The 18,990-nt window shown below is 43.1% G+C and overlaps 1 protein-coding gene across 5 annotated transcripts; it reads right to left on the bottom strand.

Moving 5' to 3' along the window:
- Positions 1-1,211: 1,211 nt before the first annotated feature.
- On the bottom strand, positions 1,212-18,111 carry CRK (CRK proto-oncogene, adaptor protein). Of its 5 annotated transcripts, none has more exons than XM_039720616.1 (4): positions 17,774-18,111; positions 10,081-10,616; positions 7,247-7,351; positions 1,212-4,508 (listed from the first exon to the last, which is right to left on the bottom strand). In XM_039720616.1, exons 1-4 carry the CDS (start codon positions 18,015-18,017, stop codon positions 4,371-4,373), a joined length of 1,023 nt encoding a protein of 340 aa, XP_039576550.1. In that variant the 5' UTR covers positions 18,018-18,111; the 3' UTR covers positions 1,212-4,370. The 5 variants fall into 5 exon arrangements, 4 of the variants coding, with proteins under 4 accessions (XP_039576550.1, XP_039576547.1, XP_039576549.1 ...); XR_005628821.1 differs by having other exon boundaries at positions 4,222-4,508; positions 7,189-7,354; XM_039720613.1 differs by lacking the exon at positions 7,247-7,351.
- Between the last annotated feature and the right edge of the window lie 879 nt (positions 18,112-18,990).

Genomic DNA, 18,990 nt, shown 5'->3' with positions numbered 1-18,990 from the left:
AGTGAGGTGCATTCTTAGTGCCCTTGCTAAATAATAGCATATTGTTTAAATACTTTAAATTCTTCTGAATGCACTCGTTACAGATGGCATTCAGATATTTGGAAATTGGTCAGGGATTTGGCAAAACCTGAGGAATAAACAGCCTAATCCAAGGAAATACAGCACAATTTGCTGATGCAATCCTTGCTTGCCCTTTGCCCCCTGAACTTTCACATTAATTCATTCAACCACTGCTGCAGCCAAACCCCACAGCTGAAAGGAGAGGGAATGGAACAGGAAAAGCAGTTTTCTGCATGAGCCCTGTGCCCATCAGCTCAGGGAGCCCTGCAAACACCAGGGCAGGGTGAAGCAGGAGGGGATGGCTGGCAGGGCCCTGGGGAAGGGCAGGCACAGCCTCTTCCTTTTGGCTGCAGGGAGCTCTGAAATTCTCTCAGCCAATCTCATTAAAAAGCACCTTTGCATTGCAGCTCTGCAGTGAGCACTGGAGCACAGCTGGGGGCTTCTACCTATGAAAAATTAAGGTTTTTTTTTTTTTCCATCTGGAGCTGATAGAATAATCTTTGCTGTGTGGAGACACAAAGATTCTTATCTTTGAGGCCTAAGGGCCACTGTCCCCTTGCAGTTTTTAAGGAATAGTGTGGCAAGGCAGCTTTAATGCAGATTGATGTTACAAACATTGCCCCCCATGGGATTCTGGTCCTGATTTTCTGTCCTTCAGCCCTTGACAGCACCTGCACACCTTGGCCTTTCACTGAATTAGTGCTCTCACACCACCACACATAAAAACAGCTCTTCTGAAACATCTGTAGTTTCCTGCAGAAGATTCTTGCTGGTATTCATTTGTGCAACTTTGTTTTCACTGATATTTCTAAGAATATATAAACAGATTTTTATCTTCCTGAACACCCCATCCAAACAATCCCCAGACACACTTGAGCAGGTAGAATTGAGAGCAAGAGCTAAAAATCTCAACATTCCTGACAAGTTGTTTTTTTTTAAAATGAGAATAGACATTTCCTCCAACCCCTTGACTCATTTAATTACAGAAAGTCACCTTCTTTCAAAAAAAGAGCCATATTTTATTGTTTGACAAGTTAATTTAGTTACCTAAATTAATTATTTTCATACTAACGTGGCCAATTAAAAATGGCCATACCCCCTCTATTTTCAATTATTAAATGCAAGTACTCCAAGAACTGATTGAGAATGACTGAGTCAAAGTTTTGGCTATACTTTTATTTACTTCACGTACTATGAACATATACATTACATGCTACAAAAAAATAAAAAAGGACTTTAACTGTCAAGAAAGTGGATAGTGTTATAATACAATGGCACATGTTCATATTTTTCTTCAAACAGGTTTGGTTAGAATCCTTCCCCAAAACCATTAACAAAAAGGAAGTATTTTACTCTTAAAGATGATTAGAAATATTTGCATTATTAACAAATACAATTCAAACAGATTAACAAGATTTAACCAGGTCATATATTAGTAAAAAGGCTGGGGCTTACCAAAATGAAATATATATTAAAAAACCATAGCAGCCAGTTGTACTTTTTAGTGTGATATAACGTGTAAATGCACCAGAAGAACACAGTGTAATGGAGCATTCTGCTTTCATGGTGTATTTCTAGAAATGATTATTCTAGTTCTAACACCTGCCTATGCACAAGAGACCAAAACCACAGCCAAGGAAGAGACAAAAGATTGTGACCAACATTCTGAGCAATGATTTTTTTGCACGCATCGGGGAGAAGGGAGGGAACAAATAGAAAAGGATAAACAAAGGCCACAAAAGGATTTCCTCTACATGTTCATGGACATAGGTTCTACCTATCTGCCTTGAAGAGCCTGACAAGTTGAAATGTCTATTTTGTCCAAATTCATACTCCTTTCTATCACCTATGAAACAAAATCACATTTCAGCTTAGAACTGAAGAGTGGAAAACAGTTGCATTAATGTATCAGTCAGCTAAAAAAACTGCTTGACAAGAACTTGGGATTCTAGTGTAACAGCAGCTATTAAGACTCCTCTAGTTTCCTTATTTTGCTCTTTCAAAGTGTACAAATATTCACAATTTATACAGTCTTAACAAAACCACATCTACAAAGTTTGCAGGGTACTTGCTAGTTAATTCAATTCATGTATTTTGTATTAAAAAGGCAAGGTTTGCATAATAAAACTTCCAGAAAAATGATCTTTTGGTATCTGAATTCCTGATTGGAAAGGTACAAATATATGGGCTTTCATTAACTGCAGTTGGCAAAAATACTTCAGAACAGTGTCACTCTAAGGACACACTGTTTATTGTGTTTCTTTTGCAATACCTGAAGGAAAATATAAGCATATATGGGCAACTGAAAAACTCAGTATTAAGTCTGTTATTTAGAGTGCAGTTATTGAACAAAACCCCTCGAACAGTTACAGTGAATATCAAGAGCAGAGGAAAACCACAAATCAGCCTTAAAGAACCTGATGAGTTACAGAACCTAGAGAGTTAGTTTTGCCATTTTTTTCCCCTCAAAGTAAATTTTGTACTAAGCTAGAAGAGCTCCCACAATCACTGGCACGCCACCCTGACCAGAATAGCAATCCAAGGTAGAACAGAGCTGCAATTCCTCGTTTCCATTCTTACCCCACTGTCCCTGCTGTCAGTTTTTGATGATCATCCTCAGTAGTGCTCATGAGACTGGTGATGGACAAGAGTGATTAACGTTAGTCCACAGAATTAATGAGTGCCCATAACCTGAACATTACTCAGACTTGCTGATGGATTAGTTTTGAAGTAAAACAACTAGTACTTAAATAGAACAGAAATATTATAATTTCCAGCATGTTACAGAGTTCTGAGGTAAAGTGTTACCAGTATTGTTGTAGGGTCCGTGCCTTGCAGCACGTGCAACCCATGAGCCTTGGGGTCAACGGCTCTGAAGCCACCAAACCCAACAGTTTCAGTTTGATACCATTTAGAAAAACCCTTCTGCATGGATTATACTGTAGTCAAAGTTACAAAATTTAGTTTGGTCACCAGAGTGCTGTGCTTGGAAAACAACCCAGGGTACAGGCAAGGGAGAGTTACTTCAGTGTTTAATTTCAGTTTACAAAACTTACTAAATCCATTCTGATTTATATTAGAGAAAACCAGATAATTAGAAGAACAGACTAAAAAACAACCATCAAGCAGTGCATAACACTGCCTACTCAATGCACTGATTTTCACCATGAGCTAGGAAGCCATATTTACTCTATTATGCCTTTTGAGAATCAATCCAGAAGCACACAATTATTTTCCATTAGTTTATTAAAAATAAAATCCTCATGAATTCACTATCAAATATTTTACAGATGGGAATTAAACCAGAAGAGTCCCCAGAGTGTCTTTAAAATAAAACTAATATTTGGTTTGTCAGTTCACCGTGTTTGACACTGATTTGTACTGTAACAGTATTGTACAATACTGAGGAATTCTAGAAAAATTGAACTAGCCCTACACAATTTAATTTTATTGGAAAGCAGTGTCAATATTTTAGTATATTTAGTGAATCAAACACTGCTTTAAAGCTACGTATTAAAGTGCTATGCACATATTTTTCAGCACTGATATGGAGTTTTACACTTCCATAAGCCTTGTATTTGTGGATAAAAGGAGATACTGCGTGTTAATAAAAATCTTAAATTAAAATCAGCTGCTATGTTTGAAGCATCAACAGTACTGAAGAAATCAATCTAGTGTCCACAAGGTTCTAGAATTCTGAGGTTGATTTGATCTGTCATTTACCATGAAAATGGTAAGGATCTGTAAATCATAAGGCTGTCCCCAACGGCCCTGCATCAGCCTGTGCTGTGCACAGCTAACTGACCACGCAGAGCACTGCGGAGCCTTTCTAGGACAGAGAACCCAGGATGCAAAAAAACACGGAGAGAGCTCCAGGATAAATCTGTGAAATTTCTATCAAGGTATTGAATTGTCTACGGTTGATCTTCATTGCCTGAGGAAGAAGCAACATAAGCAATGGGCCCGGAGAGAGCTATAAATGTTCTCTGAACATCTACAGCACTGCTTTCTCCAGCTGCTGCTGCTGGCAAGGCCCAGCCTGACGTGCACGTGGACATAAGCAGGCATTACAACCTATAATCATGGCCTAGTTCTGCCACTGGACACACGAGTTATCTACTGTCGTACCCTGAATTACATGACCCTTGCTTAAGGAATGGTGGTGTTGAGTCCCAGGGGTTTGCAGGTTATCAGAATGCTTATCCAAGCAATACCGCTTGCAGCGTCGGTCCGAGCTTAGTCTTGATGGCATCTGCAATAAAAATAAGTTGAGATTGTTCCCATCTGTAAGAGCAACTGTTGAGCCACACTCAGCTGAAGTCCTCGTCAGGATTCTGTTGATCCAGCAGACGGACGTGTGTGAATGGAAAGTGACCACGTCTGCCATTGCATTCTCCTTCCCACTGACCACTCATGTTAATCTTTGTGACCTTTACCAGCTCACCGACCTGTGGGGTAAGAAATACACACGTTACAAACCAGAAACATGGGCAGCATGAGCTGCCACCCCTCCCTGGTGTGCTGTCACCCACGTGCACCAGATACACATCTATAAAAAGCAGCTTTAGTCCTGACAGTGTCTGAGACACCAGCCTGTCCCCATTGCCATTCACTCCAAGAAAGTGTATAAAGAAATGCACCTAGATCAGGTGAGAACTACCTGAAGAGTCAGCAATCCAAAACCAATCTTTCCAAGTGCCATCAGGTGCTATCCTGATAAATGTGCCTTGCTGGGCTGACAGAGGCCTGCACACTGCTGAGACTCCATCCAGAGCCTCATAAAGCAAGAAGGGCTTGCACCTGGACCAAGTGGACACTAATCTGCAAGCTCAACTGCTCCTTAGTTTTGGAATTCCACTTTTCAAGTTGTGGAAAGTGGAGGATCTCTCTCTCTCTTCACAGATTATAACAAGTGTACAAGAAGTGCTGTAAGGCTGCTCTGTTCTTGCTCTGGACATCCAGTCAGCCACTACCAAAAGCAAAGCCAGATGGCATTTCAGTCTTTCCCAGCATGGATTTCTTAGAGAAATAAATCCCACTGAATCACAGAATTGTTTAGGTTGGAAAAGATCTTCAGGGTCATTGAGTCCAACCATTAACTCAGCACTGCCAAGTCCAGTACTCATGGGAATAGTAAAGACAACAGATGCCCTCTCCCACTTGCCCAGGAATCCATCTCCTATTCTAATCTCCGCCCTAATATTGCCAGCACCAATTCCAAAGGCATCATCTACATCCCCCTGTGACACAGGGACAAACTGCACAGCAGGCACTTCCCCAGGGCCGTGCAGTTCAAATCAGGACACAAGTCTAGGTCTGATCAGTCCCCAACTCTGTTTCATATTTAAGGGTACTTTAATTAAGTGGCACTTACACCACCCGAGGAATCACCATTTACATTGTAATGGCACTCATGGAGAGCTAATGAATGCACCACTCAAAAGCTGTCTATCCATTCCTACCCCTCTGCAGAATTTTATCAATAATCTGATTTACAAGTAACGTACAACGATTTTTAGAATTCTTCCCACATCACAGATGGAGGATGCTTTTGGGATAGATAGACTCTATTTTCTTTCACTAATACTGTAAATAAACTCTGAAGGTGTGGCCAAAGGCCTCGCTGCATTTCATCCAGAAATTCACTGAATATATAGTTTACACAGATGCTCATCACTGTGTTCCTAATCCATCCAAAACACATCCTCATTATTTGCACTTTCCAGGCAGGCAACAAAGAACAAGGAAAACAATTTGAGATGTTACCAATCTCCATTAACTTTACAGGTTTTAATCACTTGAAATAATTTGCCAGAACATCTTTTAACAGTTCATAAATTCAACCCCTTTCATGGACATTTAATTAAGCTTCCCATACCTCTCATGATTACTTATCTGGTAATGAGAGGCCCATTGGGACTCTTGCTGTAGCTTTATTTTTGTCTTTTGTAGTCATTAGTATAGACATTTTAATGAATCATATTTTGAAGAAAATCCTCTTATGTATTAGCTACAGGCAAAAAGGAAGCCTTCCTCCACTTCTGAATGCAAGCCTCAGCTCTTTAGGAATTTAATCATGCAGTTTGTATAATTTTGCTACTGCTAATAACCACTGGGGGGGTTGTACCAACAAAAATACTCTGCTGACCAAAACAATCCATCAGCTATAATTTAACAAGGATAAGATTCAATGTGACAATACTAGAAGTGGAAAATCTGATTTCCTAATCACAGCCACTGCCAGAACCATGTCCCAGATAACTTCAAACTGCTTCAGACCTGGATACAATCTAGAGATGAGCCCTCACCAGAACAGTGTTTAACCTCCAACCCACTGGGAAGGGAAAAGCACAACTGGCACTGGTTTGCTGTCTTAAGACTGAGGGCCTCTGCTCTATCACACCCTAATTAGTGTTCATTAGGGTTTATCTTGGATGCCTCACAATAAACTCACCTGCAAAAGGTGGGTTCAACAGAGCAATGCCACTGAGTTACAGTATGGGATGCCTGTGAAACTCCCCTGCCCCCCGAGCACCCTGTAGCTGGATTTTGGTTTGCAGGGGGGTTTCAGGGTCACTGCAGCCAAGGGACAATTAATTATGAATTCCCCTTACTATACAGAGCTACACTTGAAAGCTGCTTTTCAGTAATTGTTGAGAGACCTCTGAGATCAAATATTGCTTTTTTTTGCCAGTAATTTCATTTAGCAGACACACTGATACAGTTCTTACTCCCATTTCTTTATATATATATATATATACACCTTTTCATTCATTCTTATATCTATGTATCTTTACATCTGTCAAAGCAGAACTAACTTTAAACAAGCATGGACCATGTCACAAATGCTGCCTTGATAAAATGGCTCCATTAGATCCTGTCTGAGAGATCTTTCTAGATCTGCTTCAAACCTCTGCCTAGTAAGCTGTATTTCAACCACTCTCCTGAAGACAATAAGAGAACCCTTCCAAAAATTACTCATTATTACAAGTGCTGAAGTTTTAAAACCTTTAGGCTAGGAGTGGATGTTGTCTCTGAATTCTCCTCACTTTCAGCATTGATTTATGGCAACATTAGTCCACAGTGCATCATCCCACCAAGCACAGCACCTCAGGAACAACACTGTACCCTGCTAGAAAGCCAGGTTTGTCTCAGTCTTCATCAGAAGCTTTAAAACTAAATATACCCCATTTGCTTCAAAGCAAAACTGAAGGTTCAAGTGAAGACTTCTGTATGCTGTGGTTTTATTCCAAGTACTCCTCTTTGGTGAGGTCAAGGTGGCAGAGTTCTGCTACTGTTACAAAGAAAAAAAATAAATCCATCGATCTCAGAGTCATTCACCACACAGATCTTCCCTTTTCCTCCTCTATTTTCTCTTAAAATAGACTGAAAACTCCTTGCATAGGTCCAGTTACATGCAAAATAAATGTTAACTTCTCCTGCTGAATCTTTTTTTCCATAATAGAGCACAGCCTTTATTAGAACATCACCTGCTCTGATCCTCCTTCCCATAACTCTTCAAAAGCATGTCAGGCTTAAAATAACAGAACAGCACAGATATTCTGTTTGCAGTTTGGGCAAAAACTGTTTGATGTTAAGAATCTATTTTTCTAAGAGAAACAGTGGGATCCACCCCCTCCCATGAATATTGCCAGATTTAAGGATAAGAGTTTTCATTTGGAAAGAATCCCACTTGCTGTATTTATAAAGAGGTCTGGGCAAAAATGGCCTGATAAGATTTACATAATGCTCTCTACTAAGTTATCTGAGAAAGAGATCTCTAAATAAACAGAGAAGGAACACCATGAAGTGAAAGGGAATGTGGAGAAAGGAGACAACAAGGAACAGCACTTTGATAGACAAGATGAAGAAAAACTTGGGAGAAAATGAAGTGCATATTGCTTTTTTTTCCTGTACAGACATTGAAAGCAACTCAGTAACATTGTGACTGGAAGTGATAAAAGCTGAAAAGCTTTGAAGGCCACTAGAAGCAGTGAAAAACGGGTCATTTTTTAAAACTGTTTGCAATACTACATACAGAATTAAGAACCACAATTGCTATTGCATTTCTTAAATGAATAGCAAGACAGGAATATAGCAGCCTAACCTAGAGGGCCAAGGTGTCAACTGACAAATACTTAAGCAGTTTTAAGAGGCCCACAAAGGGCCCATTTCTAGACACCAGAAATCTCCTGTGGTCACACAGCCAAGCTGAGCTGACCCTTCTCAGCTGCCTCTCCCAAATACTTCAGCTACTCAGCCTTTCCCACCAGGTAGTAAAAGACACTAGAGGTGTAAGGTAGCTCAGAAAAGAGAGGTGTTACCCACAAAACTGCTCTTCCTACAGCACAGCACTCTTGCCAGATCATGTGAGTTTGGTGAAGAGGATTGAACCTAAGATCAGCCCTGGCACCACAAGCTGCTCTCCAGAGTGGAAAGCATTTCCTTTCACTCTAAGTTGCTTATGGCCTGGATTAGCAGCATTTCCTCACTCTCCCTATTTCACTCCATGCTCCCAAATCCTGCACTAGGCAGCAGTGTGGGGTTCTTTAGTGGAATAAAGTGTGAAGTTAAAGCTTAAGAGAATGCAAAATTCAGAAAGAAAACCAAAAGGTTTTGCTAAATATGCCACAACAGTATCCAGAGGCTCAAAACCAATCTAACATCTGGGAATTACAACAGCCTGCATTCAAGAATATTCCCAAACTCCAGGAGGTCACTGGGTGGAAAGGGTGAGAAAAAGAGGGAAAGAGACAGCATTTTAACCTTTATGAGAGTTTGAAGGGTAAAAATCCTCACATTTTCCCAAAATCTGGTGAGTTTACAAATTTCCCTACCTGCTTCTCAACCCAAAAGATACTCAGCCCTATAACAGAATGTGTAACAACTCAGAGTATATTCACTACCTACATGGCAAAGATTTCACATCTCCAGGCTGTGCATCAGTTTCCATCTGCAGCATGTGCTGCATCTGCCAGTTCTGCACCAGACACACACCTACAGCTGCCAGATCACTGAAGTCCTGGAGTGCCTCTTGTGCCATGCACAATTACACCAAGTATTTGAGAGTGCAGAGGAGATGCTCTGACTCAGCACAGAAACTGTTTTTTCCCAAGTACTTAAAACGTTATATAAACAGGAAGTCAATTAGGTATCAGGAAATTCCAGAGCCTCTAGCTCAAAGAAAGCCTAGATTAAAGGATACAATTTACATATCCCAAGGCAAAGGTCTGCCACAGGGAATACCTTAGTCTCAATTTCCTCACATGTAACTTGGGGGAGGAACTATCTGATGTGGAGAGATAGAGCATTCCAGTCACCTTTTAAGAGGGAAAAAGACAAATCAAGAAGGGCCTGTGCAATTACTTGATCCTGTCAGGAAGTGAATCAACCTGGGGAAAACTCAGTGCTTTACTACAAACCCTACTCCATCAATCACTGCTTTACACCAGACCTAAAAACTGTGATGTGAATTGTAAAATGCTCCTGCCTCAAACCTAAACCCAAAGTAATCTGCTTGAGGTGATGTTACAATTAAATTCTATGTGTGATCATCATCTCAGTCCAGGTAATTTCAAAGTGTACCAATGTTTCCACTGATTGCTTTAAAACTGCTGACACATTGGGGAGAAAAAAATACCCAACACAGCACAAACCAACAAACAACCCAGCACACCTTGTACAGACTGTGGTGAGGCACACAACAGCAAACACAGGTTCAGACACACAATTTATGAGCTGCTCCCTCTCCCTCCCCCCCACAAAAAAATGGATGGGGAAACAGTTATGTTAGTGATGGTTGACAACAGACACAATACTGGTTCAGTAACCTAATAATAATCAACAATAATCTAATTTACAAGTGACTCGAGTCACTCATTTTATCCATAACTTATTAATCATGACATAAAACCAGTATTACAAAGCTTTTCCCTTTCTCATTCCTCCAAAACTACCACGTGAGCGAAAGGGAAATCCCTTGAACAGATCTCTTCCTTCTAAATTTTGCCCATTATGTACCTCCAAAGCCAAGGCTGTCTTGTCGTAGGCATTAGGGACTCGCTTCTGGATAACCCGGGCATAAATAGGGCCATTCTGAAGGTTAGGGAGCGGAGTGTTGATGCTGGGCTGGGCATAGGGCCCTGGCTCCGGCCCACCCAGTGGTTGTGGGTGGGAACTATCCTGGTTACCTCCAATCAGAGTGGGGACTGAAGCAGAGGAAGGTCTATACTTCTCGACGTAAGGAACGGGTATCATTCCCCTCTTCCCTTCGCTGTCTTCTGCGTTCCACCACTGCTCTTCAGGCTTATCCCGGATTCTCAGTATGTCTCCTTTCTTAAAGGGGAGGTCTTCCTCATCATTGCCATTAAAGTCAAAGAGGGCTCGCACATACTCGGCCTCCTCCTGCCTGAGGATAACCCCGCTATTCTGCCTGGAGCGCGAAACGGGTTCTATCAAGGTTGTAGTGTCCAAATAGTGTATTTTGTAGAATTCCAGTAAAGATGGCAAAGAATCAAACTCTTGGTCACCTATTCGAAATCTGGTGGGATTCGACCCTGAAAAGAGAAGGCAACATGTCAAGGAGAGCATTAAAACTATAATCAAACATTTGAGAAGATAAATACATTTATACAGAAGTATTTCAACAGCAAAATTGATCACCTTGATATCGTATTCAGCTTCTCTGAGCATTTTCAATCAAAGGCAGCACTATCATAATTATGAGTACAGGTTTTTTAAAAAGATTTTGTCAAGGAAGGAAAATAGAAATTCTTTGGCACCGCCAAACTTCCCGAATTAAAATAAAAATATCTTTGTTTCTTTCAACGTTATATGGACGCAACAGATGAAAATATTCAGTACATCAGGGTTTCTCAGGACCCTGTTCAATTCTCCTGTTTTATACTCTAAATATAGGAAGTAAATTTTGGTACCATTTCAAGAAAATTATTTTTTTAACTCTCTTCTGCTCTTCAGATTCTATTTCCAAAGAACAACACTGCACTAATGGTTATTTACCTGTTGTAACACCTTGGGTTAAAGGCATGGACACTACAGAAAACTGGTTTGCACAGCAGCAAACAAGTGATGTCAATGAGCAAATAAAGTCATTTTTCATTTTGATAAAAGGGACCAGTAAAGAAAATTATCTTCATGCTATGCAATGCAAAGAAACAACATATATTTTCATAACAGGTATGACTCAGCCTTTTAATCTCTAGTCTTGGAGCTTCTTTGCCACGCTTGTCAGATGGAGCCTAAGCTATAAATCCAAACCTCAAATACCCTGGAATACAGATGATGTTCACATCCAAGCCATTACAAGCATCACTACAAGTGCAGAATATCCATTTCCAATCTGTGTGCTGTGCTTTTTTTTCCATTTTATGTTCTTCAGGCTCAGCTAAGGAAAAACACACACATGATGTTGTATTTCCACCATGCCCCATGCCATCAGTTATGGGAAGAACTGGGGAAGGCTGGGGGAAGGGAGTGCAGATGAAAAGATTTATACTTTAATGAGTAACTCTTTTAGCAAGACAGAGATGCTTACTTTGCAAGTCTGTTTTCTCTGCAGGGAATATCTAACAGTCCCAAGCCTTAGCTCTGGAGTACAAAGCTAGCAGAATCTTTCAAGCTGTCACTGATCCAAAACTCCCTGCAAAGCAGCACTGTCAGCATGGAAAGCTAATGTTACAACAAGTTCTTTCAGGAGAGCAGAAAGGGGTTCTAACAGAGAAAAGGGCAGATTCAATACAGCCAACACCCGAGAAATGAGTTCTGAAGTATCCTGAAGGAACAGGAGCATTCGTGGAGCTGCTTAAAGGAAATTCGAAGGAGCAGAACTAAGTCATTGGAAAAAGCATGTCTGCATGCTTTAACAGCCCTGAAAGGCTCTCTAAAGAAATGAATACAAACACAGTGAGCCAAAACCCAAAAGCAACAGCCTTGAAAAACTGCAAAAAAAACCCCTCAAACTGGCATCACCAGAGATAAAGGAAGTTAATGTAATTATCAGTGAGAAAGGGGAGCCCAGCATGGGAAGGGAATTAAGAATCCATCATATTCTCCCACAGAGTAGTGCTGAGAGGATGCAAAACCCCCTCAACTTCTGTTGCTGAGATGCAACTTACAGCTCTAGACTTGGCCAGAACCCTGGAATTTCATCCCAGTGGCACTGTCAGCTCTGTGGGCTCACGGGACAGGAATTCTGGCTGGACAGGCAGCATGCCTGCAACACTTCAGCACAGCTCAGTGGAAACAGGATCTGGGAATGCTGCACTTCCACTAGAGCTAGAAGTGGGAAACACATCAGGTCTCAGACCAACCTGGTAACAGAAACATGTGCAAATTTCCAGCACTATTTTAGCTGTGAACCTTTAGGGATCAAGGCTTGAGATCTGAGCAAAAAGAAAAAGTCATGAGAACTTTAAGAGCAGGGCAGCAAAGCTCTTTGCAACCCATATGGAGAAGACTGAGTCTCAGGGAAGTTCACTGACATGGAACTGATTTCACATGACAGAAATAGAGAGGCTGAAGCACCAATTTACCTCAGTGAAACCTGCTGCAAGCTGACTCAGCCAGGGGGCTGAGCTCTGCCTCAGCAACGTGGGATTCACAGAAAAATCTCCACAGGTCACAGGAAATGAGCAGTTCATCAGTAACATTCATCAGTCTGGTCAATCTTCAATCTTCACCAGGATGAACAAGGCATTTTGGAGTGTCTTTTTTTTTTTTCCTTTGGAACAGGTTCACCCTCTTCAATTAATGCACAACAGCCTGAGGGACCTGCCAAGTGTACCTGAATCCAAGTTGGACTTTAAGAAGAAAAGTCCTCTGGAACATTATGTACAGAATCACTGTACTGTATCCTGGAAAATCAGATCCTAAGAGGTGTTTTGCACAGCTGAACAACAGCCAGAGGACACAGACCCTCCAAATCAGAAAGATCAATGCACTCCTTGAAGGGACAGAGAGAAAAGCATCAAAAAGCAGCTATGTCACCCTCCCAAAGACCACACTGCCAGAAAACCATGTGCATTTCTGATGCTTTTCTTTTAAAAAATGTAAGACAGCTACAGAAGATTTAGAACAAGAAATCTATAAACTTAATCTAAATTAATCATCAATTAATATGAAGGCAGCAATCTCATAATTGTCTGGAGAACTTAAATAGATGACTCCTAAAATTTAGCTAAAACAGGCATAAAAAGGTCAACATAGTTCAAAGTCAAAGGTGGTAAAATGCAGATTGGAAATAAAATACAACTCCACCTTCCCAGGCAAGTGGAAAACTTTCCATCAGTTTAAGTCTTTGGTGGATCTTCTTCAGCTACAATGTTCACATGCACTGGGAAACTATTCCACTCCCCACAGGCTCCTGAGTTTTGTCATTCCCTGGTATAATGAAATTTAAAAAACTAACAGATTTCAGGCTCAGAGGAATTATTCAGCCTCTTGTTTGAACTGTGACACTGCTCATACCTGCAGGCCAATTCAGGGAAGATCTGACACAAGAAAAAGTTACAGCAACAAGGTGAGTGGGGTTTTTTGGGAATAAGAGCAGTTTTCCTTCATGATCCTGAGACTCCTCTTGAAGGCACAAGTCTGAGCAGCACAGTGTGCACATCTTCTGAGGGCTCCCAGGAAGAGCACAGGCATGGAAAGGTGAGTCCAGTTCCTGCAGGAACTTCTGTCACTTCCTGTGACAACTGGGACACTTGGGTACTGGAAATTCTCTTTCTGCAGCCTGGCACAGCTGAGGAAGAGCTGCTCAGGGAGTGCCTCCACCACCAGCACTGCTCAGCTGAGCAAGATTAACTTTTCAAAAGAGAAGCACAAAGCTCAGTATCCTCTTTCTTCCTTACTCCATCTTCACTAACATAACTCCAGCCATCTCAGGATGCCACAAAAGGTAAGGAAAGAGTTAAAATCCAAAAGGTCCCACAAGTGAAGAACGTTTCAAACCTGGCTCATGTCAGTTCTCTGTTTATGATGCACATTCCCTCCTGTCACAACCCTCTGACACTCTGCTGCCTTTGTGCCAGTCTGGGAAAAAGTGCTTGTGTATGTTTTAAATATTGTCCAGATGCTGGGGAATCAGGGCTATAAACCACCCAATATTCTGCTGATTGGGCAGGTGGTGAAACCACAGAGCAGCTTCTCCCTTTCTCAGACATCTCAGGGGGTTTGCATTTCTCTCTTCACTCCAATTGTTAGTGTCAAGAGGGAGTTTTCTCTTTATTCCCAAGCTTTGAAAACCTTTTCCTTCACAGAAATACAAGTCTTTATTTTTGCATCTGGTTTTATTCTGTAAGGGTGGCTCCCTTTCCCAATTCAAGTGCGTTTAGGGCCACAAAAGCTGTTCTTATCTCACAGAGCACCAGTAAGACACCCCAGTGATGTCAGCCACTTCCTCCTGGAGCATATGGGAACTGGGCTCTGAAGGCACCAACCACATTCCAGCCCTTGTGCTTCCCCCACCCCCATGGGGACACCTTTTTTCCTTGTTCTCAAGTACCTTCCTACTCATGCTGAGCAGAACAAATAAATCCCATGAACGCCCTATAAAAACATAAAACTCTGTTGAGTGGAAGAGCTCTGAGCACACCAGGAAAACATTCACTCAGGAGTTAGACTCATTTCTGATCACTGCAGTCATCATTTACAGATCAGAGGATAAGAGCAGATGTCTAATACAGGCAATTTCTAAAACTGCAACTAGTTTGCATTTAAATATATTTTGATCTCAATATAAAAATGAAAATAAAACCAAAACACAAGCATCAGAATTAAACCACTCTGCTCACACATGCCTAAAGCCACTTCACCCAGGGCTGAGTGTGGGCATCATTCTGTAAGGATTCTATGATTCCAGGAAGTTCAATTCAATCCAGAATCATGTTCTCAAAACTCATAAATGTGAAAACATCCATTTCTGCATTTTATCTGTTATATTTGCCTCCTTCAGGCAGACAAATTTAATAACATTAAAGCTTTATCTTTATAATGCTGCACTTGAGAGAGAGCATTTCTATCTTTAGGTATTTCAGGCATTTTTTAGTGCATATCACACATTTTTACCCCAAGCCGCCATGTCACAATGCAAATACATGATAAATTTAATATTTCCTCTGCTGTCCATCAATATGCCAATGCCTGCAGGGAGCACTTTGTCTTGTCTGGGATTTCTTTAGCCATAACTGTGATACTTCATCACAAATTATCCACTTCCACTGAAAACAAATTCTTTTCTTTCCCATAATTCAGTGATTTATCCTATTTTTAACATCCTTAAAACATTCCAGAAGACATAAAAAATTCTGTATCCACTTCCACTGAAAACAAATTCTTTTTCTTTCCCATAATTCAGTGATTTATCCTACTTTTAGCATCCTTAAAACATTCCAGAAAAATTCTCTTCAATTCTTTTTTCTTTGTTATGTTGAAAAATTACCTGCAAGAAGTTTCAATTCTTTTTTCTTTGTTATGTTGAAAAATCACATGCAAGAAACTGCAGCATCAGTCAAAAGGTCAATTTAACAAAGAGTTTGAAAGTTTACTTTATACTTCAGAAATCAAAGAAGGTACCATGTTTTTGTGACATTGTGGTTTTTAGGGAAGCCAAAGTTCCTCATTTCATTCATTCTGTGCTGAGGCTTCCCTATCCCTGAGAGCAGCCAGGAATTTCACAGACACTGAGCCCAGCACAAATCAACCCAAGAACCCGACCTGGAATATTCAAATTTCCCAGAGAGACCCGTGTATTTGCCAAACAATAAATTGCTAAAAAAAGAATATGCCATACTAAAATAGAATGATTTTGGTTTTCCTAATGTTTTACTTTGGCCACAATAAACAAGCAGGACAATTTGGAAACATTTAACTCTTTTCACTGCATTAGCTTTCCTACCCAAACACAGAATTATCTTCAATCTTCTACTGTTTTCACCTCCCTTCCACTGCAGAACAACCTCCCACTTATTTTTTTCTGAAAGAGCACCTTAATTACACTTGAAGTATAATTCAATATATACCTCCCCAGCACCTTCTTTGGTTGGAGCATGAACACAGCAGCATCAGCATAGAGGCATGATTTAATTAAAATTACTGAAATCAGCGTGGGAGTGTCTGTAGTGCAGGAGTGATGCATCACTCCTCCCCAGAACCTCCAGGGGACAAATAAAAAGGAGACCAACCAAAACATAATTATACTTCTCCAGATATATTAAGCCTACTGTGCCACCAGCTTACACAGCTACTCTTTTAAAACAGAAGAGAATTACAAGGTACTTCATGATTTTAACCAAAGCCAGCCCACAGAATGCCACAAAATGTTACTGAGCTTAGGATGTAACACAAGGAAAAAGTCAGGATGGCTGAACAGAAGTGATGCCACTGTTTTTCCAGAGATTAGCTGTCCCCAAAAAACAACTGCCCAGAAGTGACAGACACTCATGACCCAGTGTTTTTTGTGTCTTTAAAATCCAATTAGGTTGGATTCACAAAAAGCATGCTGGTGACTGACTCTGCCCTACCAGCCATCCTTGTCAGCAATTGCAGCACCAAACCTGTGTCTGCACACACATGAACAGGAACCCACCACATTCTGACCCTATTCCACTTCCAGCTGAATTCAGCCACCTTTAACACCTTCTACCTGTGGAGCTCTGTAACCTGAGTGCACTGTGCAGCTCCGGAGGTTCCTGGGATGAACAGGATGAGTTTAGACTTTCCCCACTTTTCCAATCTGAAATGCTTCCCCTGTATGACAGTGCAAATCTACTGGCACTAATTTTGTTTTCTCTCAGATTATCGCCTTAGTCAACCCCTCTGTGCAGAGACTGAAAAATAAAACAAGTCTTGTTACATCTTCCCACTACTGGTCTCCTGTTCCACCCATAGACCTGCACCAGTGTCTCTGTCTACTTTCTGCCAGAAAAGTTCACCAAATCTCGTATTACACAGGTTTACTATAATTAAAAAATATCTAGTGGCTCCTTGCAGAGATGCCAATGACACATCCGCATCATTTTGCAAGGATTAATATCCAAACTGGAGCAGTTCCAGCACCAAGTTCCCTAATTCCCACAGCAGGGACACCAGGGCCTTTGGACTGCACGTTCTGACACATCCGAGGGCTCTGCACTGCTGGGGTTTAGTTGGACTAAACAGCAAAAATTCTGCTTCTCCCTCCGGCACAACCAGCACCTTCTGCACTTGCAGTGTCACACTGCAACGTGTTGTTTTCATTGTTAATGTTCAGCCGATGAGAATAACACCAAACTTCTCCTTTCAAGGGGAAAGAAACTGAACTTCACATCTGATTTCAAGAAACCATTGCCTTTACATCCTGAAGAGTTCCCACCGCTCAAACTCGAACTCAGCCTCCCCGGTAACACAAAACTGCCGTGTCAGAAGTCACACTTTGGGGATGACACTTGCACAGAACCACCTCCCGGCTGAGATGCCACGGAAAATCTCCGAATTCTCGCTGAGGGGGTTCGGAAAACAAAGAGGCGCGGGGCTGGAGCGGCGGGACGCCCCGCTCCGGGACGCTGAATTTCACGTGCCGCAGGACGGCAGGCGCGGACAGCCGGCTGGGCTCGGGCAGCGGCCCCGGAGCGCGGCTGCACCCCGCCACAAGGCGCTCCCCGCACCGCCCGGCTGCCCTGCCCGGGCTGCGGGCACGCCGGCCCTGGGGGTCACTCACCCGGGGCCCCGGGGCCCTCGCCGCCGGCCCGCCGGGCTCCCGCCGGCCCCAGGCTGTTGACGATGTAGTGCGAGACGCGGGAGCTCTCGGACACCGACAGCACGAAGTCGCCGGGGATGGTGCCCGAGTCGCGCACCAGGAAGGTGCCGTGGCGCTGCCCCTGCAGCAGCGATACGGCCTCGGCGCGGCTCAGCCGCCCCCAGTACCAGCTCGCCCGGTCCTCGGAGTCGAACTGCCCGGCCATGGGGGCCGCGCTCCTCCCCCGCCCGCGGCCGCCGCCGCCGCCGCCGCCCGCGGAGCCGCTCAAAATGGCGGCCCCGGCCCTGACCTCACCTACCGGACGTGACCGCACGCGGGAGGCGTGACGTCATCTCCCCGCGCGGGCGGTCGGTGTGAGGGCGGGCTGTGAGGGGAGGCGGGAGGGGGGGGTGAATCCCGGCATCGAGCGGGCCGGGAAACACCGCTGGGATCACCCAGTCCCACCGTGAGCGAGCACCGCCTTCTTAACCAGATCAGGGTGCCGCGTCCGCTCGGTTCTTGAACACCTCCAAGCGCGGTGGCTCCGCCACACTGCTGGCAGCCCGTTCCAATGTATAATGATCTTTTCTGGGAAGAAGTTCCTCCTGATGTCCAGCCTTAACCTGCCCTGACACATCTCGAGGCCGTTTCCCCTCGTTCCCTGGGAGCACAGCCCGACCCCCGCCTGGCTCCCACCTCCTTTCCATCTGTTGTGGACAGAAGGTTTCTCCTTTTCTCCAGGCTCAGCTCTCCTGGCTCCCTCAACCTCTCCTGGTGCTCTGCCTCCTCCCCCAGCTCTGCTCCTTCCTCTGGTCATCCTCCAGCCCCTCGGTGTCCTTCCTGAACGGAGGGGACACTCGAATGTGGCCTCACCAGTGCAGAGGGGGACAATCCCTCCCCTGGCCCTGCTGCTGAGGAGGCTCATGAGAATGGACTGGGGTCACTTGGTTTGTTCAGCCCAGAGAAGAGGCTGAGGTCAGACCTTGTGGTCTTCAACGTCCTTCTGAGGCACAGACCAACCTCTGCTCTGTGACTAGGGACAGGCGCCGAGGGAAGAGCAGGAGCTGTGTCAGGGGAGGGTTAAGTTGGATGTTAGGAAAAGGCTCTTCCCCAGAGGGTGCCGGGCACTGCCCAGGCTGCCCAGGGAATGGGCACAGCCCCCAGGCTGCCAGAGATCCAGGAGAGTTTGGACACTGCTC

The sequence above is a fragment of the Passer montanus genome, unplaced genomic scaffold, assembly GCF_014805655.1.
Source record: "Passer montanus isolate IOZ18808 unplaced genomic scaffold, ASM1480565v1 scaffold44, whole genome shotgun sequence".
Lineage (NCBI taxonomy): Eukaryota > Metazoa > Chordata > Aves > Passeriformes > Passeridae > Passer > Passer montanus.
This window is presented reverse-complemented; position numbering and strand designations above follow the sequence as displayed.

Bases quoted from the DNA above. Each gene is read 5' to 3' on its own strand.
- CRK (XM_039720616.1), bottom strand. From the start codon at position 18,017: ATGGCCGGGCAGTTCGACTCCGAGGACCGGGCGAGCTGGTACTGGGGG. The intron at 7,352-10,080 runs GTACATAATGGG...TTGTAACAGTAG, and splicing joins AGACAGCCTTGGCTTTGGAG to CAGAACTCTGCCACCTTGAC. The intron at 4,509-7,246 runs GTATATTTAGTT...CTTACCCCACAG, and splicing joins TTTGCTTTGAAGCAAATGGG to GTCGGTGAGCTGGTAAAGGT.